At 37.6% G+C, this 26,638-nt stretch overlaps 1 protein-coding gene across 1 annotated transcript in view; it reads right to left on the bottom strand.

The window, feature by feature from the left end:
- Positions 1–1,721: 1,721 nt before the first annotated feature.
- Positions 1,722–26,638, bottom strand: part of LOC124616762 (ribosomal L1 domain-containing protein 1-like) — a 59,133-nt gene continuing 34,216 nt past the window's right edge. The window contains exons 5-10 of the mRNA XM_047145146.1: positions 24,665–24,813; positions 20,687–20,798; positions 17,439–17,595; positions 10,257–10,435; positions 8,325–8,540; positions 1,722–1,997 (exon numbers count right to left, since the gene is read on the bottom strand). Coding sequence (XP_047001102.1) covers positions 1,827–1,997; positions 8,325–8,540; positions 10,257–10,435; positions 17,439–17,595; positions 20,687–20,798; positions 24,665–24,813 — 984 coding nt within the window. The 3' untranslated portion in view covers positions 1,722–1,826. The remainder of the gene's footprint in view (positions 1,998–8,324; positions 8,541–10,256; positions 10,436–17,438; positions 17,596–20,686; positions 20,799–24,664; positions 24,814–26,638) is intronic.

Genomic DNA, 26,638 nt, shown 5'->3' with positions numbered 1-26,638 from the left:
GTGGAAGGCCTTCCCTTCACCATAGTGACAGATAATCGCACGCAGTTTACATACCAGAAGTTCCCGTCTTTTTGCACCTACCATGACATTTGACACCCCTGCAACACACCCTTCCACCTCACATCCAAAAGGGTCACTGAACGGTATGTGCAAACATCCAAGAGTGAAATGTGGAAGTCGTGACCGACCGCACACTCAGAGATGCATTACTATTGTTTCTTTCCCTATACAGGAGCACCTTCCGCACTGCTGGTAGAGCTGCCACATGGTCGACTGATGCAGACCCCCCTATCACACACGACACCCTGGCACCAGGACAACTTGGCTTCTGCTGCGACCGGTTCCGGGAGACATCATTTCAGTGCTGACACCATCTCAGAAATGCATTTAAAGGAAACAAGAATAGTTTCCTGGAATGAGTGCCTGTCAAGTGGGCATTGCCATGTGTGTTGTTTTGCCCTTTTGGAATCACATAAACCAACTCCAGCCATGCACTGAGGACCCCCTGCCTTTCCAGAGTTATAATTTCATTTCAATTGCAAGTCCTGGTGGTGTACTGTTCCAGATGCAGAGTGCGGCAGTGTACCTTCCTCAGCAGTCCACCAATGCTGATGCTGTGCCAGTGCCCAAACCAATGGATATTGAACCATATGATACTAACACAGAGGACGAGATGAAGATGGATGTCAAAACTCCACGTAGTGGCTGATGAAGAAGAGGCTTTGTCTCTCCCTCCAGCAGGGGGAGAGGGTTGTCAGATGCTCTCGCTACAGCTGCCAGATACCTGCCTTCCTACATTTGTGTGTTCTGGGTTGCCAGCAATGTAGGGAGCAGTGCCGGTCCGACAGCTGCTCAATACGTCATCTTCGGTGGAAGAGCTACTTTGCTGCACCTCTTCCCGTAAGCACCAGTCTAAGACTACAATGACATCATTCAGGCAGGAAAAAGAACCAACAATGAGTCACTATCTCCAATAGCAGCAGCCAATCACATGACTCCACTGAGTCATCTGCAGGGTATTATAACCCACAATGGAGAGCTGCAGGGGCAGTCACACCACGGAATTGTATCCGCAATGCTTTAGTCACAGTGGACTAATCAGAATGCCGTCCTTGAATGTGCCATAGCAGTGATGAACTTCTTACTTAAACAGCACAGTCAAATACTGTATTGCTTCTTCGATTTAGCCGCAAGGAAAGACTGCATTACTAGAAGTATTGTATACTTGCGTTCACAATCCTCATCAAGGTATCTGTAAGTTGTAATAAAACAGACAAAGGACTCGCACTAATTTGTTGTGTAGTGGTTTCAGAAATATACAATGGCACAGGCGTTCAAAGTGACATACCTCACCAGCATTGAGAACACGTCACAACATTATCGCTCGGTGGTTGTGGTCTACACTAGGAGAGATGCGATATGATATATACATGATGATATCATTTCATAAATGTTAAACTTCTCTGAAAGTGGAGAACTAACATAGCTGGAGGAGGGTTTGGAGATGAAACAGCCATGATCTGTTAAGGAATGATTTTGGCATTCACCTGAATTGCTTCAGTGGAAGCATGAAAAGGTGTATCGGGTGTACAAGTAAACTTGTGGTAATACTCCACATACTGGTGAAGTTAAATGACTTGAATACATTAGCAGCAAAAGTATGTAAATTTACTGTGCCTGAATTATATTTAAGATGGGAAATAAAGAAAAGTAACACACAGCACACTACAAAAATTACTGTAGTTTATTATTACAATATTTTGCAACATCATATTGAAGTTATCTGTTGGAAGTAACAACAACAGTTTCCTAGCTGAATACTTCGTTTATTTTTTTGTCTTTTTCTTTTTTTCACTTTCTTTTGTATCTTGTGTTTTCTTAGTCTTCTTCACAGACTTTGTAGTGTTTAATGTTTTTCCTACTTTTGTTTTCTTCTTATGTTTTGTTGAATCATCTTGATGTCTTGACTTCTTTTTTGCTGGTTCATCTTCCTCATCCTGAAAGAAATACAGGTAGTCTTATTCGGCTTTACATGTTTTGGAAAACATCCTACCATTTTCTGGATTCTTATCTTAATGGAGATTAACAAATTTAAATTGAATAATTACAACTAAAAAATAATTATTCAAAATATTTTTTAAATGGACTAAACGAACTAAAAAGTATAAAATAAATTTCCTAGGCCAATACAGATTTCTAAACCTATACAGATAGTCCAGAAAATTTGTGCTTATGAGTTTTTAAGAGCCATGACAACACTTATAGTTCACCCAAGTCACTAACAATTTTATTGTACTGCAAATGCTATTAAATGTTGCACGATTTTCTCAAAGAAGCTAACCTCTATGCTACTTGCTATTAGCTACTGCATGCGCCCCACATTTTTGTTTTAAATTTTGTAACTATTGTCACAGCTATTAAAAATGTGTTATATTAAAAAGTTTTTAACTTAATAATTGTCTTCTGCTTTTTAGTCTTGTGTTTGGAATTTTTCAATCAATTTCAAACATTTTGATGAGATTACAACAGACACATGGTAAATTTCACATTTATTTCAGTTTCTCTTCAAATAAGTCAAACAGTGTATTTCTTCTTTCTATGTATACCTCTCGAAAAGATAATGAAGGTAAACATTAGGGAGAGTCAGGCACATGTGGAGGCTTACCAACAATCATTCTTAACATAAAACACTCACGACTGAAACAAGAGTATGAGGAAATAGCAGTGGTCCATAAGAATACCCTCTGTCACACTCCAGGCAATAATGCAAGTTAATATTGCATTTTTTCCAGTTCTGAGTTATGTTCACAGTTTGAAATCTATAGCTTATCATGAAATTAGTTTGAAATAATTGCAAAATTACTACTGACTAGACAAACAGGCAGACAGAAAAACAAAGTACTCTCCGCCACACAGCAGATATGAAAGTGTAGCTCATCAGGAGTTAGTTTGAAAACAACTCAAAACTTGTACCCAACAGACAAACAAACAACAAAGCAACCTAATAAAAACATGATTATAAAGGGAAGATAGTAACTCAAATGAAGGAAGAATTCACGAGAGGGCTATGAGTAAGCTGACTGATACCATGAGCATTTACTTGAAATAACAATATAACATACCAAACTGAAATTAGAAACCGTATATCCCGTTTATCATGTACCCTCCTTTATATGTCTTACTTGTAGCAAATTTTGTATTGCAACTATCCATAGCTGTAGAATTGAACCATGACAAATCAGACTGCTTCAGCTGTATGATAAATCTTTATTTCTACTCCAAATAGTTTCACCGCATTAGAGCCACATCTTTAGGGATATAGCAGTATGTAAACAAGAGTAAAAATAAGAAAATATGCTGTTCCACATACATGGAACTGTGTAGCAAAAATTATGGACTCATATCAATAATTTATTCTAAACAATAAGCAGTTGATGACCCAACATCCTTTCGTCCCATTAAGATAAAACCGTTTAACTGTCAGGAGATAGGTAGTCCAATTTAAATAAAGCACAATTCAGAAACATCATTTGATGCACAACAACTAAAATAATAATTAAGTGATAATCAAAGGTATGTCAAAGATAAAACAAATGATATATCTAGGTGATGAAAGTTACATTCACACTTGCAAGGTAAAATAAATCTTAAAGCATATCTTGTATGAATTTACGATAACTCAATATAATGGAAGGAAACATTCCACGTGGGAAAAAATATATATAAAAACAAAGATGAGGTGACTTACCGAACAAAAGCGCTGGCAGGTCGATAGACACACAAACAAACACAAACACACACACAAAATTCAAGCTTTCGCAACAAACTGTTGCCTCATCAGGAAAGAGGGAAGGAGAGGGGAAGACGAAAGGAAGTGGGTTTTAAGGGAGAGGGTAAGGAGTCATTCCAATCCCGGGAGCGGAAAGACTTACCTTAGGGGGAAAAAAGGACAGGTATACACTCGCACACACGCACATATCCATCCACACATACAGACACCATGTGTGGATGGATATGTGCGTGTGTGCGAGTGTATACCTGTCCTTTTTTCCCCCTAAGGTAAGTCTTTCCGCTCCCGGGATTGGAATGACTCCTTACCCTCTCCCTTAAAACCCACTTCCTTTCGTCTTCCCCTCTCCTTCCCTCTTTCCTGATGAGGCAACAGTTTGTTGCGAAAGCTTGAATTTTGTGTGTGTGTTTGTGTTTGTTTGTGTGTCTATCGACCTGCCAGCGCTTTTGTTCGGTAAGTCACCTCATCTTTGTTTTTATATATATTTTACGATAACTCAGGTTTAGATAAAATGTTGCTTACAAAACGGACTGTCATCTAAATAAAAGGACTGAATAAAGGGAAACATAAAATCTTTTATAGACATACCTAAGGCTTGACATTATCGTGACAACATGAGGTCCACAGTGACTGGCTAAATGTACAGAAGTGAACCAGCACCAAAAAGAAAAACAGGCACATTTGTTTAAGAATGTATGCAATGGAAGGTGACATGGAATAGAATCATTTACAGTGGCAGAGAAAGTTAGGTTGCATCTTTACAAGTAATTTTAATGTGAATGGTAGAAGAACCTAAAATACTATTGTTGATTTATTTTGAAAACAAGGAGGCAACCAGGTATTGCAGAATACAATTATAAAATGAAAGAAATTGTTAGGACTTCAGCAATAAATCTCTGCACCTCCACTGCTAACTTCACATCTTATACTGCCTGTATTTATATGGATTATCGAAGATCCGGTCAACGTACTTTAAGATATCTGCACTGTGTGCCTTCACAGTTTCACGATGAACACTTAACCAGAAATTAAATTACTGCTCTCTTTAAACTTGTATTCCCTATTATGACTATATGATGAGGACATCGAAACAGCTGCTTTTTGCATCGTGGTAGGTGCAGTTCACTGACCCCAGCCTCAATAATTCAATTCAGAGGAAGTTTTGATTATCATGCTTCCTAAAATAACCATCACAGTCTACAAGTACTGTGCTATCATTATCTTGTTTTAAGAGCAAGAAACACTGTATAGCAATTTGGGACACATCTACAGCTATGTGATTACTTTGCTATTCACAATAAAGGGCCTGGCAGAGGGTTCAATGAACCATCTTCAAGCTGTTTCTCTACCTTTCCACTCTGAGAAGGCACACGGAAGAAACAAGCACTTAAATTTTTCTGTGCGTGCCCTGATTTCCCTTATTTTATCGTGATGATCATTTCTCCCTCTGTAGGTGAGTGCCAACAGAATGTTTTCGCAATCAGAGGAGAAAACTGGTGATTGAAATTTCATGAGAAGATCCCCTATTTCACGACAGAACAAAGCGAGCCGCCCTTCTTTGAACTTTTTCGATGTCATCCATCAGTCCCACCTGATGCGGATCCCACACCGCACAGCAACACTCCAGAATAGGGGGGACAAGCATTTGTAAGCAGTCTCTTTAGTAGACCTGTTGCACCTTCTAAGTGTTCTGATAATGAATCACAGTCTTTGGTTTTCTCTACCCACAACATTATCTATGTGATTGTTCCAATTTAGGTTATTTGTAATTGTAATCCCTAAGTATTTAGTTGAATTTACAGCCTTCAAGATTTGTGTGACTTATCACATAATCGAAATTTAGCGGATTTCTTTTAGTAATCATGTGAATAACTTCAACTGCCACTTTTTGCACCATACAGATACCTTATCTAAATTATTATACAAGTCGTTTTGGTCATCTGATGACTTTACAACACGGTAAATGACAGCATCATCTGCAAACAATCTAAGACGGCTACCGAGATTGTCTCATATGTCGTTAATACAGGTCAGGAACAACAGAGGGTCTATAACACTTCCTAGGGGAACCCGGATATTACTTCTGTTTTACTCTATGACTTTCTGTTTATTATTACGAATTGTGGCCTTTGGCAGGATATCACGAATCCAGTCGCACAATTGAGGCAATATTCCATAGGCATGCAGTTTGGTTAGAAGACGTTGTGAGGAACGGTGTCAAAAGCCTTCTGGAAATCTAAAAAATTGGAATCAATTTGACATTCCCTGTCGTTAGCACTCATTACTTCGTGAGTGTAAAGAGCTAGCTGTGTTTCACAAGAACGATTTCTTTCTGAATCTATGTTATGTGTCAATCAATCATTTTCTTCAAGGTAATTCATAATGTTCGAACACAGTATGTTTTCCAAAACCCTACTGCAAATCGACATTAGTGATATGGGCCTGTAATTCAGCGGACTACTCCTATTTCCCTTTTTGGGTATTGGTGTGACTTGAGCAATTTTCCAGGCTTGAGGTATGGAACTTTCAGTTAGCAAGCACTTTCATATAATTGCTAAATATGGAGCTATTATATCAGCATACTCTGAAAGGAACCAGACTGGTATACAATCTGGAGCAGAGGCCTTGCCTTTATTAAGTGATTTAAGCTGCTTTGCTACACCGAGGATATCTATTTCTATGTATCTCATCTTGGCAGTTGTTCTTGATTGAAATTCAGGAATATTTACTTCATCTTCTTTGGTGAAGGAGTTTCGGAAAACCATATTTAATAACTCGGTTTTAGTGGCACTTTTTTTTTATTTTATTTTGGTGGTTTTAGGGCGCACAACTACAGTGGTAATTAGCGCCCAGACTAAGCTATGAATGCACTGTGAGGCACAAGGTTAAAACAGCAACTAAAAAGGACAACACTATAAAAGGTGCATTAACAGGCAAGGGATTAAAAGAAAACAGCATAATCAAATGTCATCAGTGACTTCACCGTTGTCGCACAGTGAAGGTATTGACTGCATCTTAACACTGATGTGCTTATGTATAACCAAAATCTCTTTGGGTTTTCTGCCAGATTCCAAGACAGAGTTTCGTTATGAAAATTATTAAAAGCATCTCGCATTGAAGTAAGCACTATATTTCGAACTTCTGCAATAAAAATATTAAAGATAAGAATAGCTTAAAGTGGATCCACTCTCACATCTGAAATCAGATGATCTGAGACGGTGATATTGCTGTGGCAGAATGTGAACAGTCCATAGTCTAGTTGCAAAAACATCAATTTCCATTAGTAATCATGTGTCAACTCATGCTGTTTCAAATGAGGCTATTAACTGGCACTCAAACAAATGGTGCCTATAACCGGTGTATAGGGGCACAAAGAGTTTCTTTGAGGTTAAATTTCACATTACACTGACAAAAGCTGCAAGGAATGAAATACGGGATGCCATGAGGGAACTGTAATTGTATATTCACACAGGTGCATACTGGAGGGGAGTTATATTTAATACCCACAAACTGGTGAATCTAACTCTGGTGTGGTACTGACTGGCTCAAACACTTAGTTTCATAGTAGGATCATTATCAATGTGAATGTTTTTGGTGACCAGACACACTCTGTCTCTCTCTATATATATTTTTTTCAATTTGATACTGTCAACAGTTCATGCAGATGAGGATATTTCTTACTTAGGCACTGTGGTCACTAGACACCATTAAAATATGATCATTGCAATTTTACAGAGATGATAATCAAGAGTTAATTGCAAAGACAGAAAAACTGCCAACCTAAATTCCATTTTTTATTTTAGAATTTGAGCTGCTGGAATATGAAAATGGGAGTACTGAAACTATCATGCTCTGTCACCTGGTCTTGGTCTTCCAGCTCAGAATGCCATGGCCAATCACATTTCATTTCTTTCATCAGTTAAGGTAAAACTGAAATAAATTTCCACATGAAATCCATTGCGAAGCTTAATTCTACAATAAAAGAATAATGTCAAACATTAGCAGTTTATGTTAACTGACAACTAGAACATACAGAAGATCAGCTAACAGAACACGCATCACATGGGGAAGGAAGAAAATCTGAGGACCAAGTTTCACAAAGTGAACAACAACAGAAGGTCATTATCGGACTAATAAAGGAGGGAAATTATAGAAAATAGGTGCAGTTATAAAATTAATAAAGAACAATACAAAAACAGAAAACAAAATACTGAGGAAAAAAATGTGTAAAGATGAGGAATGAAATGAAAACCAGAGCTGTAGATCCCAGAATGCTGATGTGTAGTTGTTGGCCTGCTACTGAAATCAGCATCTCTGTGTTACATTTGTGTCACTGCCCTATTTCTAAAAATGACACCCACTCTCAGCACTGCATCTGTTTACAGTAACTGCACTATGAATTTATAGAGATTTTTAATGTTAATCAAATATTGTATAGGAAACATCTGTCTCTATTAGTGTAAAATTTTAATAACAAAATACCTGCAAAGTAGTCTCTATAGTCAAATTTAAATAAAAAATTTGTATAGCTTACATTATGCTTTTCTGATTCCCCCAATTCTTGCATCCATCCAGACAAATATTCATCTTCTGCTGCTTCTACATCACTGTCACTGTCTTCATTTTCATCATCTGAATTAACCTTTACTTTAGGCTTAATTGCACCTTTGGACACCTCCTTTGTATCAACCTTCTCTGTCTCTGAATCTGCATCTTCACCTTCTTCTTCATCATCATCATCCAGTTCTCCCTGTATCACAATTAAAGATAAGTTAGCTATGACTGTTCTAACACAAGGAACAATACAACCCCAAAAATTTTCTTAAAAATTGAGATGGGGAACTTACTCAATAAGTTTACCTATTATGGTTACTGAATAACTTTGTAACTGTATATTAAATGAAATATAGCTAAGAACACTCAAAAAATATTTTTTTCATGAACTAGTTTATTATTCTTTTCAGGCTCATTTTGATATGAGGAATGCAGAAATTTACATATTCATACTTGTAGTATCATGCTTCAGATGAAGCATGCAGAAATTCTTACTGGTAGTAGCATACTACAAGTACCCCGAAGCGCCAAAGAAACTGGTTCAAATACAGACATATGTAAACAGGCTGAAAGGTGCTGGGGTTGACAACGCCTACATAAGACAACAAGCAGTTGTTGGATTGGTTACTGCTGCTACAATGGCACGTTATCAAGATTTAAGTGAGTCTGAAAGGTGGTATTATAGTTGGCGCATGAACGATGGGACACAGCATCTCCGAGGTAGCGATGAGGTGGGGATTTTCTCGTATGACCATTTCACAAGTGTACTGTGAATATCAGGAATCCGGTAAAACACCAAATCTCTGACATCGCTGTGGCCGGTAAAAGATCCTGCAAGAACAGGACCAATGATGACTGAAGAGAATTGTTCAATATGACAGAAGTGCAACCCTTCCGCAAATTGCTGCAGATTTCAATGCTTGAGCATCAACAAGTGTCAGCATGCAAATCATTCAAGAGCCAAAGGCCCAATCATGTACCCTTCATGACTGCACGACACAAAGCTTTACACCTCACATGGGCCCATCAATACCGACATCGGACTGTCGATGACTGGAAACATGTTGCTTGGTCGGACAACTCTCATTTCAAATTGTATCAAGCGGGTGGATGTGTACGGGTATGGAGAAACCTCGGGAATCCATGGACCCTGGATGTCAGCAGGGGATTGTTCAAGTTGGCGGAGGCTCTGTAATTATGTGGAGCACATGGAGTGATATGGGACCGCTGATACGATTAGAGATGACTGTGACAGGTGACACGTACATAAACATTCTGTCTGATCACCTGCATCCATTCATGTCCACTGTGCATTCCGATGGACCTGGGCAATTCCAGCAGGACAATGCAACTCTCAACACGTCCAGAACTGCTACAGAGTGGCTCCAGGAACACACTTCTGAGTTTAAATACTTCTGCTGGCCACCAGACTCCTGAGACATGAACATTATTGAGCAATGTTGTATGCCTTGCTATGTGCTGTTCAGAAGAGATCTCCATCCCCTCATACGGATTTATGGACAGCCCTCCAAGATTCATGGTGCCAATTCCCTCCAGCACTACTTCAAACATTAGTTGAGTCCGTGCAACGCCATGTTGCGGCACTTCTGCGTGCTTGCAGGGGCCCTACACATCATTAGGCAGGTGTACCAGTTTCTTTGGCTACTCAGTGTATGTGTACATAAATTTCTGCGTACCTCAGCTGAAGATGAGTGTATAAAAACTCAAAATCATATCATTTAGCAGACAAAGTAAATTATGATTTGCATAATCCTGAGTTTATGATAGAAATAAAATATTACATATTAATTTTTTGTTGACTGAATAAGGTCCACCAAAAACAACAACACTGAAAATTGCAGTTCAGATCTGTTAATGACAGATATTGAGAACATAGACAGTGAAGGTGTACCTCAGATTCAACCTCGCTGGCAGAGTCCTCAGAGTTGGCTTCTTTCTTCACAATGACTTCTCCACTAGGTAGTACAACCACTCTTGCTCCTGGGATTGTGCTCAGCTCATCCTCCACAGCCACTGCAGCCTTGGGCCTTCGTGGCTTCTCCACCGGAACCTTCACGCTATTGGCAGATTCTGCACCACAAGAAATATAATGTGTCACAATTACAATAACACGAAGGGGAAACAGTGTTCATAAACATAGTGTTTTGGTACAGGGAAGAATGATAAAACCACAAACACAATTAACAATACATCCTGTTTCAAATTTCTTAGGAACTGCAACTGGTTGCAAAACACAACAAAGGTGGAAGAACATTTGCCTGTAACACTGTCACAAATTTCAGTTTTCTTGTGTGAGTCATCAATGTTAAGCTTAAATGATTATTGATTCACAGTTCTTGCAACATTTGTATTTAGATAAAGAGTGATATGTGACTTAAAACTTATAGTAAAATTACTTTTACTTACGTAAAAATTTTTAGTGTTAACTTGTTTGAACATTTATTTTTACTGTGGTTTCCACAACAATGGGGACTATGATTCAGTTTCTTGAGAAATATTCCCATTTATTACCAGTAATGATTTGTGGGAAATATGATGGAAGGAAGATTTGAGTTAAACATGCCACCACTGAGAACGTTACTGGAGACAGAGCCCAAGCTCAGACTGGTCTAGAATGTGAAATGCAATCAGCAGTATTCGGATGTACAGAAAACATAAATCTAGATTGCCATTAAGAGTCTGAATCCTGCTCCTCCTGAATGTAAGTCCATGGCCTTACCCTCTGCTTCAAACTGTTGGTTTGTTAGTGGTAGGCTGTCAACTACTCTAGACCAAGTGCTAATGCAGAATTTCTCTGTAACACTATGAGATACCAGATTGAATATTTTGATGTAAAGGGTCTGGAGGCCATCAATGCATTGCATCAGTATCCAGCAATGAATACACTGAGTGTTTGTTAGGCAAATTATTACCAGGGTTGCAACGAGTTTCCCCAAGTGAAATTTCCTGATTTTTCCCCGATTTCCATGCAAGTTTTAGCATTTTTACCTGACAAATTTTGAGCTCTTAAGGGTAAGTAAAGACATAAGTTGACAAAGAAATGTAAGGACTTCTGTATTTCTCCCCCGCGTGAGCATAAATCTGAAGTAGTAACATCAACATCTTTTGTAATGAACTGTTTTTAGATGGGAAAAGCAGGCCAAATGGTACACATGTTTCATTAAGACCACTGATGTTATTTTATTTCAATACAACAAAACACATTTGGTGACAAAAATATACAGTTCCTTGGAGTCGCAAGACAGATTTAAAATACCTTCACTGATTTCATAAATAACCTCAGAAAAATGTAGACCTCTTGAAAGAACTATATGAGGTGGGGACAGTTGTGTAAATCAACAAACACTATAGGTGACCACCAATAAAATGTTAGTTCTACTATGTTCGTTATTGTCGGTGATTACCCACTGTGTTATTTATACTATTCTACAGCTATTTTGTAATTTTCCTTTCGAGATATATATGAGTACATAGCGTAGAAACCACCAGCAACTGCCACAATTTTCTTCTCCTTATCAACCGTACATCCCAATACATAAAATTCTTTCAATATGCCAAAATGTACTAGAATAAATAAAATGTCTATGAAATGCCACACTGTACAATGTGCTTGCAGTGAGACAGTCACAATTGCTGAAATCAGTCACCCGCGGCCTTTGGCCTCCCGAGGAGCACTGCAGTCCTAGGTCCACAGATAAACCACGAAAATCCGATGCATTATACCTCACACAAACAGATCCAGACTGCAGGTAGATCAGTGAGACTAGATCCAATGGGCAAGGCTTGCACATTAGTGGGATACAATGGGCTTCAGACTGGCATGCCTGATCCGTTAGAGATACCCGCAGATATGGCCTGCGGTTTTGGCCCGTTGTGGAAGTCACCCGTTTTGCCAGTTATTCACGTGTCACAGACAGTATGTTGATGAAATGAGGCTGCAGTGATAGATTCGTGCAACAGATAACTTGTTCAAATACTCTGAGAATCAATAATAATGAGGATAGGTAGCAACTCACCATAAAAATGGTTGCTGAGCCGCAGACAGGCACATAAAGAAAGACAATCACGCTCTCACAACTAAATTTTCAGCCATAGCTTTTGTCAGAAAACTAGAGCACACACACATTCACACAATTATGCAGACACACATGACTGTCATCTCCAGCCGCTGCATCTACATTCTCTGAGAATCAGATCCACACAAACCACTCCTCATGCCTCCCTGCCTCTCATTGGCAGCTGCTAGGCTAGCAGCAAGACGTGGCGGCAGCACTGACTGCAAGCTGAGGGGAGTGGTAGGAAGGGGAGAAGCAGTAAGAATGAGTGAGTAGGGAAGCGGCACCCAGCCAGCGACAATGCAAGACTTTTTTTTGTTTAATTTCCCTGATTTCCAGAACTTGCAGCAAACCGGATTACTGAATTACATGGCCAATATATTGCAGTCTCCTCTTACTCCCAACACAATTACTGCTTCTATTTCCCGTACTTTGGCTCTTAGAACTGCAGTTTGGTTTCTGCACAAGTTTTACACAATCTTTCAATCCCTGCATTTTATCCCTCCCTCCTTCCAAAACTGTATAGAATGTTTTCCAGCCAAAACTGTCAAAGGCTTTCTCTAAATCTACAAATGCCATAATCACGAGTCTGACTTTCTTCAACCTATCTTCTAAGGTAAGTCATAGGGTCAGTATTGCCTCACGTTTCTCTGATATTTCCTGATGTCGCCTGCCTGTGTAAATAATGTATAAGATAACCCTGAATATAAGACACCCTTCCTTTTTCTTAAAAAAAGGAGAAGAGGTCTCCTTGTGAAAATTTTAATTTAACATTCTGACTAATCACAATTACAAACTGTTTACTGCCATTACATATCTGCATTACCATGTACTATTTTAAACTTACGTTTCGACAATATAAGAAGAAACAAAATAAAAAGAAGTGGTTTGAATTAAATTTTATTTTCATTACCATTCCCCCCCCCCCCCCCCCTCCCATTACTATGTCTGACATCTGTGGTATCACTACTTTTAATCACCACCATCACCCTAATAACACAGTTGTGAAATCTATAACTTCGTTTTTACAAATATTTCACTGTTTCTTCTGAATATGTTGCTATATCTGAGGTTGTGGTTACATTTTAATCTGAGAACGCAGCTGTTTTTTGCTGAATACATATCAGATTTCGTTTCTGTACTGATGTGAGAATGTTACAATGTTTATGCTTTCAAACATATCATCTGTCGGCTACTCTCCCACTGGCTGTGCAGAACCAGGATTTGACACACCCTCTTGTATTCCCATTATACCTCATTGCGAGCATCGACAACATTGTTGCAGGAAACATGTCAGTACGCCACTCACTCATATCCATACTTTCGCTCTCTGCTGCAGAAATGTATACCATTGTTGAGTATTTGTCAAATTTTAAAGTCAATTCAAATGGACTTGGGCAAATCGCAGCAGTACATGTTCCACAGTTGGAAGCAAGACGTAATTTGCTGCCCATTCACTACTCCTCTCCCCCCACTTATCCTAGTTCTCAGCCAACCTGTTACTACTGCTCCCCCTTCCAAACCCTCCCTCCAGCCCTTCAGTAATGCTGTGCTGAGCAGCTGTGAAACACAGACTGCATTATCTTCTAGGTCACATGTAACAACACCAACAAATATATAATCACAATATAAAATTCTCAGACTTTTGCTGATCCCATGGTCTACTGATGTCTGTTGGTACTATCTTCACAAAGGGTCTTGCCACTGCAATTTATTCGTATGATGACAATTATCATAGTCACAAGAATAATATGTTTTGACAATATAATGAAACTGGATAGACAAAACATTTACTCACCAAGCAGCAGCTTTCGAGCCAGTGGCTTCTTCTTCTGACAGAAGGGTTGAAGGGGAAGGGGTGAAGGAAAAGGACTGGAGAGGTTTAGGAAAAGAAGTAAGAGTTCATAAATGTCTCCCAGAACCCCTGCTCAGAGAAGACTTACCGGACAGGATGAAAAGGAAAGACTGATTTATTGGGGGCTGCACTAGATGAGATCTGAAATCTGACAGCTTAAACATGGAAGACAGCGTAATATGTAAGACAGAGGTTACTGCTAAAACATCATATATGAGCTAATAAGTTAGTTTAATATGTTTTATTTTGTTTTTTAAACATTTAAGTCTGGATTAATTTTCTTTCTTGTTTCATTTGAATGTCATCATCTTGTTCTAAAGCTGAGTGAAAAGTGATAAGGATTTTAGGTGGTACTCTAATATGTGAACAGCAATCAAATTTTTCATTTACAACCCACCTGGTAAATTACTGCAGTATCTCACAATCAAATAAAATACTGAATTGGATTCAGGACCAAGTAATGTTTTTTGAAGGGCAACATTTTCACCATTTAGTGTTAACTTTACTTAACAAGCACCAAAAATGTTTGTATATGATATCTACATGTGTGTGAGAACTTTCATTGCTAATCTGTTCAAATACAACAAAAGTTTGTAAGAAAAAAATTTTTTTTTGAGAGGGGGGGGGGGGGGGGAGGGGGGAAGGAGACCAGACAGCGAGGTCATTGGTCTCATCAGATTAGGGAAGGATGGGGAAGGAAGTCGGCCGTGCCCTTTCAGAGGAACCATCCCGGCATTGGCCTGGAGTGATTTAGGGAAATCACGGAAAACCTAAATCAGGATGGCCGGACGCAGGATTGAACCGTCGTCCTCCCGAATACGAGTCCAGTGTCTAATCACTGCGCCACCTCGCTCGGTGTAAGATAATTGCATTAAATTTTATGTCCTCCTGTGTTTCACAGAATTCTCAAATTTTAGCAAGAAAATATATTGCTGTGATGGCTTGATCACAGTTTCTCATGTATTCCTTGAACTAATGCTGTGCGAGTCAAATGTCAAGTGACTGTTCAAGCAAGGTCGATACTGTATCGAGCACTTTGGCATATCAGGAAATCTCGAAATTGTTCGACAGCAAGTATTGCTTATCCTATCTGCCCTTCCATATTCTTTAAAATAAATCTGCATGTGACCTCAACAGCCCATGCTTCATCAGTAAATAATGTAAGATGACACCTACACCAATCTACTACACAATGTAAAAATGTTGACCTCAGCAGCAATAGTTTAATATGTAAATATAAGATGACCCCATAGTTTTCAAATGGCAAATTTGGTTAGAAAACCTCATCTTGCAATTGAGTAAATACAACAGTTACACCTGTCAGTGGATGTGTAATAGTTATGACTGTCAGCGGCTGCCTTCTTTGAAATTGGAATTATTACTTTCTTCGTGTAGTCCGAGCGTATTTCGCCTGTTTGGTCTATAGCTTGCATAACAGGTGGAATAATTTTCTCACAAGTGGCTCTTCCAACGACTTCAGTAACTCAGAGGGAATGTCGTCAACTAAATGCCCCGGCCTTGACTTGGGTCTTTCAGTGCTCCATTACAGTATCATTTTTGTCTACTTTCTCATTTATTTCCGTGACACTGTCTTCATGTCTGTTCATTTTGTATAATACTTTCAACTTTCTGCCTTACCTTCTTCAGTTAATAATGTCGTGATCTGAGCTATTGAAATTTGTATAGCTGCTTCTATGTCCTCCACAGGTTTCTTTAATTTTCCCCCAGTCATCCATGCTTCTTCAACATTGCATTTTTTTTTCTCTAGCCATTCCTGCTTTGACATTTTGCACTTCCTATCAGTTTCATTATTCAGACTTCTCTTTTCCATTTGGCCCGCACAATTTTCTGCATTTTTATACTTTGTTCTTTGGCACTTAAATTCAATATCTTGTGCGTTATTCAAGATTTTTTTACTGGGCCTCATCTTTTGCCTTTCCCCTTTCATTCCTTTTCATCAGTCCATGTCCTCCTACCATTTTTCCCTCTCTTCCGTCATCCAACTCCAGTCCCTCATCACCATTAAATTTTCATTTCCCTTAAAAATCTGAATTATTTATTGTATCTCATCATATATTCAGCAAGCTCATCATCACATGTGGACTTAGTAGGCATACAAACTTGAAATCTTGCACTGGGTATTGGTTTTCTGTCTACCTTTCCTATGATAATGTATTCACTATAGTGTTCATGCTCACTCACATTCTTATTTTCATATTAATTGTAAGACATACTCCTGAACTGCCGCTGAGCAGAAATCGTGGTTCTTCCTGCCACCTCAGTTCAATGATTCTCACTACATCTAACTTCAAACTGTCCATTTCTCTTTTTAAAATCTCTAACTTTCCTATCTGATTAAGGTACTTAAAATTCAATATTTTTTTTTTCTTCCAATGGCAACAGGCTCTGAAGTAGTTGCCACCTAGAGAAGGAGGGACAGGACAATCTTATCTCTGGAAAATTTTACTCAAGAGAATGCTATTGGCATGAAGCCAACTCCTTGCTTTTAGCTGTCCACAGTGCCAACATAGCAAGCCATGTTGGTTAATGGAAACCAATGTTGCCATGGCAGCTATACATGATACTTCCCCCTTTCTTGATGGAGAGTGCTGTAAACTTCCAGGTGACATCTCAATCATACGGCTGCAACAGCAGCACAAAAATTGCCCTATTCAATGTATTTTCAACCTAGAATTTCATGTCAGATGTACAAAAAAGGTAGATCACTGATTTTTTTTCACACAGGTCTGCTAATCTGTTGCAAAAAATACTGTAGTCCCATTTTCAAACAGGCTAGTGACCACTGTATTTTCTTGAACATGTCACTCAACTGATTTTCGGTACCATACACAGGCAGGGCATTTGCAAACTGTGTTTGTTTGAATAATTTTCTTGTCACATCAAAATTAACATTTCTTGCAGGTGAAAGGTCTACTTTATGCTTATCGTAGCAAATGTTTCTCATAATTTGGACTTACCTGACATTATCTGTGAAATCACCATTACCTCAGAGATCAGGATTCAATTTTAAGACACTGATATTAAAATTATACTACACATGCTGCTGTCAGCGAGAAATCAATTTGAGCTTTTACCAAATATAATATCCTTCACTAGCATACATCTTGTTTCAAAGCTTTTGTGTATAACATTTGTTACTTACTCATTGTGACATAAAATGGAACCCTCAAGGATTTACTAGTTTTGAGGCTCAGATGCCTGATATTGTGCCAACCACCAGGAAACCTTGTCTTCAGTTCTTCTATGACAGACATAATATTTTCTGTAAGCTGCTCTGGTGAGTGATGACTGTGACCAATCTATAACATTAAAAATTGGTTGTTCATAGAGTCACTTATACATGTATTTGCATTCTTCAACAACTACGTCTGGTATTTGTACCAGTTTATTGTGGTGAAACACAATCAAAATTAACCCTTTGATTCAGTTACAGTGATAATTAATACAAAAAATGTCAAACACTAATAGGAAAGAGCAACACGAGATCTCATAAATGTTCATTAAAATAACTATTCATGGCAAAAAATTTACACTTGCTAAAATTATGTGAAAAGATGGTCATGATAATGACGTATTAAGTTAGATCCAATGTCGACCAAGTGTTCATAGGAAGGAAATCTTAACATACATGGCTGCAGTAGTAAATTATTTTACTAAAAGAATTTTTTGTTCATTTATCAGCAATATACTTTCATGTACTTCCAATGACCACTCATTAAAAATCTGTTCTTATGACAATTTCCAAAGAGAAATACACTCGAGCACTTTTTCAATATTTCCAATATGCTAAAACACTCCTGGCAGAAGTATTTAAAAGAGATGAAATGACAGACGACAGTACTGCATGAGTGATAGATCCCAGTCATCAACCTATCACATCATGTAGACACCTGGGTAGGGCAACACACATCTCAAAACTGCTATTAGCAGGTTCAGTCACAGTGTCTTCTGGAATCATAGCTAACAGATTAGTAAAATATAGAAAACATGAAAATACATGAAGAGAAAAAAAAAACAGTAATCTTTCATTTGAGGCAAAGAAAAAAAAAATCACCTTAACTTTGGCATAAAAAATAGTATTTTGAAATACAAAGCTGAAATGCATGAATAAGGAAAAGGTATGAGTGATCTCTGATTTTAGACCACAGCACGAGTGGGAAAGGATACAAGCACAAAACAGCACCTACTGTGCGCACTTACAGGTATTCAAGAATATTTTAGGTACAAGAACAAGGAAGTTCAGATTACTCTATTCCCTAGTAAAGCCAGTTGTTACATATAGGGTTTAAAATGTGGACAATGACAGAAGAAGATAAAAACAACCTAAGGGCACCTGAAGGAAAAATTATCTGAAAATTTTATGGTCCTGTGTGAGAACCAGAGGGTTCAAGAGTAAGAAACAATCATTAAACACAACAGTTTATATAAGCGGAAAATACAGAACAAATTGTTAAACCTCAAAGAATATGCTGCTTATGTCTTGTGGAGAAAACAGCAAGTGACAGGAAACCCAAACAAGTAATAAAAGGCAGATTTTAGTCCAAAAGAAGATAGGGCCAACCAAGAGCTAGAGGGCTGGACAATGTGTTCGCTGACTTTAACAAGATGGAGGTCAGAAGTGGAAGAGAAAAAAAGAGACCAGAGGTGTATGGAGCCAGATTACTGAGGAGGCCAAGACACATCAGATCTGCAATGCCTAAGAAGTGTGGTATTATAAAAGGTCTGATATTGTTAACTGTAAAAATAACGACTACTTTCTTGGAGAATTGTCTGATGGAAGGACAATATTTATCACAATATTGTTGAGTTATGAGGATGAGAAATCAGTAGACATATGTAAGAGATGGCAAATTATTAGGATTCCTCTCTCTCTCTCACTTTACCAACAGATGATGGTGATTTAACAGACAGAGCAATATCAGAGGCCTAAAACATAACAATGCTGCAGAACTGAATATTAGGTATAACTCCACCCACTATATCATCTACAATGTGTTTCAGTACCACAACGTTTATGTCAATGTAAAATATTTCCCAATTGAGACAACTTTCTTTGAATGTCTATGACACCCTATGACATTTTTATAATACTGAAGGGGACAATTGCATAAACAATGATGTTATCATTGATAAGTTATCAGGGATGAGGGGTACATACATTAATTGATTGTACACAGGGAGACAAAACAAGTGATCCTACTGGTTTCTCCCACTGTCATTCTATAGATCTTTGTTAGAGACTATTTTTTCAGGGATTAATAACCAGAATATTGTGTGTCTTTTGACCTCCACTGTTCACCATTCAAAGAGTAAACATTTTGGAATTTCATCCCCATCACCACATGGTCTATACTTAGGGGCTTTTTCCCCTATACCCATTGCATGCATGGGTACATTATTTCTGGACTGAGACCCAAAGAAGATACTAGGAGTGGTAATACTAATCACCACTGAAGAACAGAAAATTCTGCACAATTCTCTGCACTGCGAAAGTAATGGGATTCCTTCTTTCGAGGCAGAATAGGTGTAATCCTGCAACATTATACACAACAGTTGATTCGCAGTAAACAGCAAGTCACATAGTGAATTTCTGTACAACAATTTGAAGCCTACAGTTACATCACAATATCACCACTTGTTCAGTACCGGTGCACTATTGCAGCATGCTAATGTGAGGCCACACATAGCCCTATTAACAAAACAAAAAAAATAAGAAATCTTTTGTTTTAGATGTCTAACACATCCTGCATATTTGCCTGTTGTAGCAGAATGAAGGTACCATGTGTTTCGGGCCATCAAGGAAGCTCTAGGTGGCAAGAAGTTTTGAAGTGATGATGATCCCTTCCCCCAAATGTAATTCTCGCTGGTGCTTTTACAGTGTGTAATGGAGACCATGGTGAAAAGTGAGAAAGTATTTCCTTTAGTCATCCCAGGATGAGCTTCGTGAGCTAATACTGCTCATTTGCATAACTTTTTCACACCAGGAAATGATCTGCTATGAGACACTTTGAGTAACGAGAGAGGTTATGTACCTTGGGGGAAGAATAAGAGATTGTTGCACAACTCTTAACGCTGAAATTCAAGATGCTAATTAAAAGGTCAACAAAACCCCTTCATCATACTTCCACAAAACACTTACCTGGCATGGTGACTATATTACCATGTACATTTTTGCAGAATACAACCCATTTTTCTGGAGAACTGTTAATAAATTACATTTTAATGTGAAGGAATATAATGAAATAGAACACAGTGTATTTTGTATATCATCAAGTTTTTTTCTATAATTATTTTGAATACATTTTATTTAGAAAGCATGTCCCACATTTTTGTTAAGAATTTTTTAATAAAATGGAAATTGGGAATATTTGCAAAACCTTTACAGCATACCTTGACTAAAGTTGAATCCCCACGAGGTGTAACTGTTAGCGCTGTTTTGGACAATGCTTTTTCAATAGCTTTCTTCAAGTTTTTTGACTGTAGGTTAACTGGTGTGGGTAACCTGTAAGATCAAACCATGAAAATTGTAAATACAGTATATGGCGTATGGTAGCAACACACAGAGAGCATACATGATACTAAACATGTTTAAAATTAAAGTTGCACATCAATTTTCTACTGAGATCAGTAATAATGTATAGACAACAAAAAGAAAACACAACATTAGCAGTTGTGCTCCTGGCAAGGAAAGATTTAAACAAATATCCATAATGTTTATCCAAAATTATAACAGATACTGCTTTTGGAAGAGTGAGTCCAGTGTGAAAAGCAATTTGTTTCTCATATACACCGCAGGGTCTTCAGAGTTCCTTTAACCTGATGTATAAATGAAACAGAACTGTCATCTGCCTAGTATTTCAGAATAAAACAACTTTTGGTTTTTTTCTAGTGAAGAAACTTCACTAGGCTTCAATAGGTAAGAAAAATTATGTTAGAATACACTCCTAAATGAGATTTTCACTAAGCAGCGGAGTGTGCGCTGATATGAACCTTCCTGGCAGATTAAAACTGTGTGCCCGACCGAGACTTGAACTCGAGACCTATGCCTTTCGCGGGCAAGTGCTCTACCATCTGAGCTACCGAAGCACGACTCACGCCCAGTCTCACAGCTTTACTTCTGCCAGACCGGGTGTGAGTCGTGCTTCGGTAGCTCAGATGGTAGAGCACTTGCCCACGAAAGGCAAAGGTCCCGAGTTCAAGTCTCGGTCGGGTACACAGTTTTAATCTGCCAGGAAGATTCATACCTTACAATACACTGTTTTTACATTTACAAAAATTTCCATGCTGAATAAATAATGCTTTCAATGACTGGTGGAGACTGATAATTATAAATAACACTAAATGTCAATCCAAATCCATTTATACAGATTTAAATGTCCCCCCCCCCCCCCCCAATAAAATCTGTGCACATAATTGTAAATCTGTGTTTACAAATCCTCCACATCAATTTTAAGCAGGAGTGATATATCTCATACTAAAGCATAATGCATTAGGCCTGGAGAGCAAGGAGGCAGAGCAATGTAATTGGCTTTATAAGCAATTAATATCAGTAGGCTTAGATGAAGTACCAATGAACAGAGATTATACAAGACTCCTTTACAAATACAATAAATGAATCCTTCACATCAGGGACATTTCCAGAGTAGTTAAAACAGGCAAGAGTTGTCCCCTTTTTTAAGAAAGGTGAAGCTGAAAACACAGAAAATTACTGGCCCATTTCCCTGCTGTCACCATTCTCAAATATAATAGAAGCAATTATGAAAGGCAGATTCATGAATTAACTGAATAAAAACAATCTTTTAAGCTAATCACAGTTTGGTTTCCGAAATGGCAAAAATACGGAGTCAGCCATAGTAGAATTCACAAATGTTGTACTTTTGATGCTCTTGACAAAGATGAGTGTGTCACAGGCATATTTTTGGATCTTTCTAAGGCATCTGATACAATCAATCACAAACTTCTGTTAAAAAATTAGAAGCATTAGGAATAAGAGGGGCAGCTAATGCATGGTTTCGATCATACCTAGCAGGTAGGGTACAAAGAGTAGAGATAACACATATTACAAATAGGTCTAAACATTTAGTAAAACACTTCTCAGAACCAAAATACATCAATATAGGGGTTCCGCAAGGTAGCATATTAGGACCAATACTATTCCTGATATACATCAATGACTTTCCCAGTAGTGTTACTCATGGTGAAAGAATTATCTTCGTTGAAGACAGCAATATTACAGTCACTGAGAAAACAAGAGAACTCCTTGCAGAGAAAGCAAATGACACTCTCAAGGAAGTTTACGATTGGTCAATAAGCAATAAAGTGACATTGAACATAAAGAAAACTAATACCATGAATTTCAGCTCGAAGAGGGAAAATGAAAATGTTAAATTAAATGTACATGGCACCTCTATAGACTGTGTAACAAATGCAAAATTTCTAGGAATGAATATTGATCCTCAGTTGAAGTGGTGTGAACACACAAAGGTACTTGAAAACAAAATGTCATCAGCATGTTATGCCTTAGAATTCCATCATCAGTGTGTAACATGTAGTGCCTTTTAATTACATACTATTCATATGTACACTCAATTCTTAGCTGTGGCATTCTGTTTTGGGGAACAAATGCTCAAAACATTAACACAATTTTCAAACTCCAGAAAAAAGCCATAAGAATAATAACAAAAAAATAGTAGTCAAGCTCAATGTAAAGACCTGTTGAAAACCCTGGGGATTTTAACTGCTCTGTATGAATACATTTACCAGTCAGTTGTACTCATAAAAAATAACATTGGTAATTATTGCACAAACAACTATGTCCATGAACATGGAACAAGAGCTAGACTCAACTTACATTTATCAAGAAAAAGTAAAAATAAAACTCAAAACAGCATTTTCTACCAAGGAATAAAACTGTACAATAAATTACCAAAAGAGATTAAAGAAATTCTAAAAATACTCTTATTTAAAAAGACAGCTAAAAAGTGCCTGTTATGCAGTACATTTTATACACTGAAGGATTACTTAGATAAAACAGAGGAGAGGTTTGGTAAAAAAAATGTTGTACAAATAAATAATAATAATGATTACAAAACATTCAACATTCCACATAACACCTTCACACCATGTTTTTTCCTTCTTTTTTCCTTTTCTAGATAAACTTACCCCCCCCCCCCCCCCCCCCCAAGCTATGCAGAGCACAATACTAACATCTCTTCCTCTTTCTGAGCTAAACATCTTACTCATTATGGAGCGATGCTGACTCAGTTTTTCAAGACAGGAAATGGGAAGTTGCAGTACAGAAAACGGCCCAGAGATCACCAGTGTGTGTGTGTGTGTGTGTGGTAGTGAGTGAAATGTCATGAAACAGTGTGTATGTAGTGTGTGCAGTGAATGATAGTAAGATACGAGTGAACAGTGTGGCATTACATTATTTAATAAATTATTTGTAAAAGAAGTATTGAATACCGTGAGTAAATCTAATGATTGTCTCTAACTAGAAGTCTGTAAATGTATGTGTAAATGAATTACCATTCCTTTTCTTGGTCTGAAATCTGGGAATATCTTTCCTAACATGCAAAATAATGGGAAATGAGCACATCTGCAGTTAGACACAAAAGGAGAGACTTTTCTTTTATCATAGAATAATTTATAGTCTGCTTGTATACCTCCTGTCTTTCTCAGCTTAGAGCATAGCACAAGATCCCCTACGTACACTTACGCTGACATAAGCATGAAAGGATATTGATCAATCACAAATTCATACATTGAGCAGTATTTTAATTTGACAAGCAGTTTTAAAACCATGCACACACTGCAGCACAATGAAATATCCATTTTGGATTTGCGTTCTTGCTGCATCTGCTGCCACATGGCAATGAGATTTGATTTCTACATTTATTTCGTATGGACATTTGTTGAGAATGCCAGGTCATCACTGACTAAATAACACATTTTAATGGGAATCTACTGGCAGACCATGACATTCTTGGAAAGACCACAATAACAAAATACTGGAGCATTGCGACATATGCAAGAAAGATGTCCTCAACAGAGAGGAATACAACAAATAATGTAAGATTAAAAGTCAAACATTTTTACAAGTTAATTGACTGTCATGAAAATGTAGGACCCAGCAAATAATCGATTATCTAGCTTTTATCCACCCATAAACTCTTGATACAACGACATTGCATGTGCACCACAATACAAAAAATTGTGTGTTAAATCTTTGGCAAGTGTGTTAACTGACAAGAGAAGGATTGGGAGCAATAAACAAAACATGAACGATAATGAAATCTGAATGGAACAGCACTTATTAAATCTCCTGTATTTGTAAACATAGTAGCCTATAGATGTTGCCATACATACTTGCGTTTCACATGAAATTCTTTTCCCAGAAGAGGGTTTATGGGTCCACATATTCGTCCATCTGCTAGGAAAAAATCGTAGGTGCCACATAAGCGTCTCCTCATTTCAAACTGGGAATATTCATCTATCAGTTGGCGTACTGGCATAACCTGCCAATAAAACAAAGTATGTTACTGGTTTCCATGATTGCCGGGACATCAGTGAATTTTTCAAGGAGGACAGATTTTATTGTGTTTTGTGCTACGATTTTGTTTCATCCGCAGTGATATTTAACATTCAATTTCTTACTTGTTCTTAACATTTTTAAGGGGCAGTGTTTACTCTTCAATGAGGCAGTTCACTATAAATCAATACTTTATATAGTATTGTTTTCTGCTGGGGTTAAGTACTGTCAAAAAAATCATCAGTGATAATGGAGCGATAAATCCAACAACCTACAATGGGAAAAGAAATTTACACTGTTCTCATCTGTCTCAAACTGAAAAAAAAAACCTGTGACTGAATATATACTTATACCATGAAAGAACTGTTTGGTCAACATTTTATTTAACATCATCTACTGTAAATTAAACATTTCTTCTCAACACAATTTAGGCACACGAAAGCAAGTATGAACTTACTCCCTCCCCATACAGGACATGAAAGCATTTGCGGATGTGAAGCTGAATGAGTTGCTTGATGTTACAATGTGGAATTTCACATTCCAGATCATTAAGTGTGAAGGACTGAATGAGACAAGTCAGTCTCTCCCCCCCCCCCCCCCCCCCCAATTATAACTTGTGTGTTATGAAAGCATGCCTTTTCAAGATAGTGGCACATTGAAGATTTATTAAATAATGTATTATTCTTGGTACAATTAATTAAATGGTACATTTAATTAAATGTCAGTTAATGACATTGATTGTTAAAGCCTTCAGGATATCATTAGATACAAAGAATTAAACATACGTAACATGCTTTCAATGTGGTTTAGTGGACAGATGCATGGAAAGTGAAGACAATAGTACTTGGTGCCATCTCCAAACATTTTTTAATTCATCTTCGTGTTTTTCAATGGTTCTGGGAGTTACCCAATCATGTAACATAGCTGAAAGGCTGCAAAAGAAATTTTGCATCTAGTTTGTTAACATTTGTTCTTGATAAATCTTTTTGTTTATTTAACTTAACCTTGGTGCCATAAGCAGTGCACTAGAAGCAGATGTTTACTTTGTCATTGAATTTGTGTTGCACTCTTGGTATTAGTAGTGGCTGAGACTGGCATGTTCACTTTTATTAAATTTAACCTGCTATGTTATTCAGTAATCTACAAAGGGCCACACACACACACACACACACACACACACACACACACACACACACACACACACACACACACACACAAAATAATGTATACATAACCTTACTGGAATTTGTCAAATAATTTTGATATAAAATCTACATATAATCTATGGAACAAGTAATCCACTAATAAATTAACTACAGAACTACCTCATTTGGTAGTTATTTTTAACAACAAAATACTATTGCTACTACTAATAATAATGATCAGACTATGGTTTAAGAACTTTAACTGAGCCAAATTTTTCCCAAAGATAAAATAAATAGATAATCAAATCATAAGAATGGTCATACTCACATAAAATGCTACGTAGAAGTTAACAATGTAAGGAAAAGATAGATTGTTACTAACCTTAAAGATGATACGTTAAGTTGCAGACAGCCACAACTAAAAGATACTTACACATTAGCTTTCAGCCACAGCCTTCATCAGAAAAGAGACAAAGGCTGTGGCCAAAAGCTGATGTGTTAACGTCTTTTAAATGTGCATGTCTGCAACATAACATGTCATCTTTATGGTAAGCAGCAATCTATCTTCTCCTAACAATGTTGATATTCCAATCTAGAGTTTCCATATGTAACAGTTACAGCAGAGTTGTTATAAGACATGACTGCTTTCATAGGTAGGTTAGGATA

Source organism: Schistocerca americana, chromosome 5 (genome assembly GCF_021461395.2).
Source record: "Schistocerca americana isolate TAMUIC-IGC-003095 chromosome 5, iqSchAmer2.1, whole genome shotgun sequence".
Taxonomy (NCBI): Eukaryota; Metazoa; Arthropoda; class Insecta; order Orthoptera; family Acrididae; genus Schistocerca; species Schistocerca americana.
The sequence above is the reverse complement of the archived record's forward strand: the minus strand, read 5'-3'. Positions and strand labels throughout refer to the sequence as shown.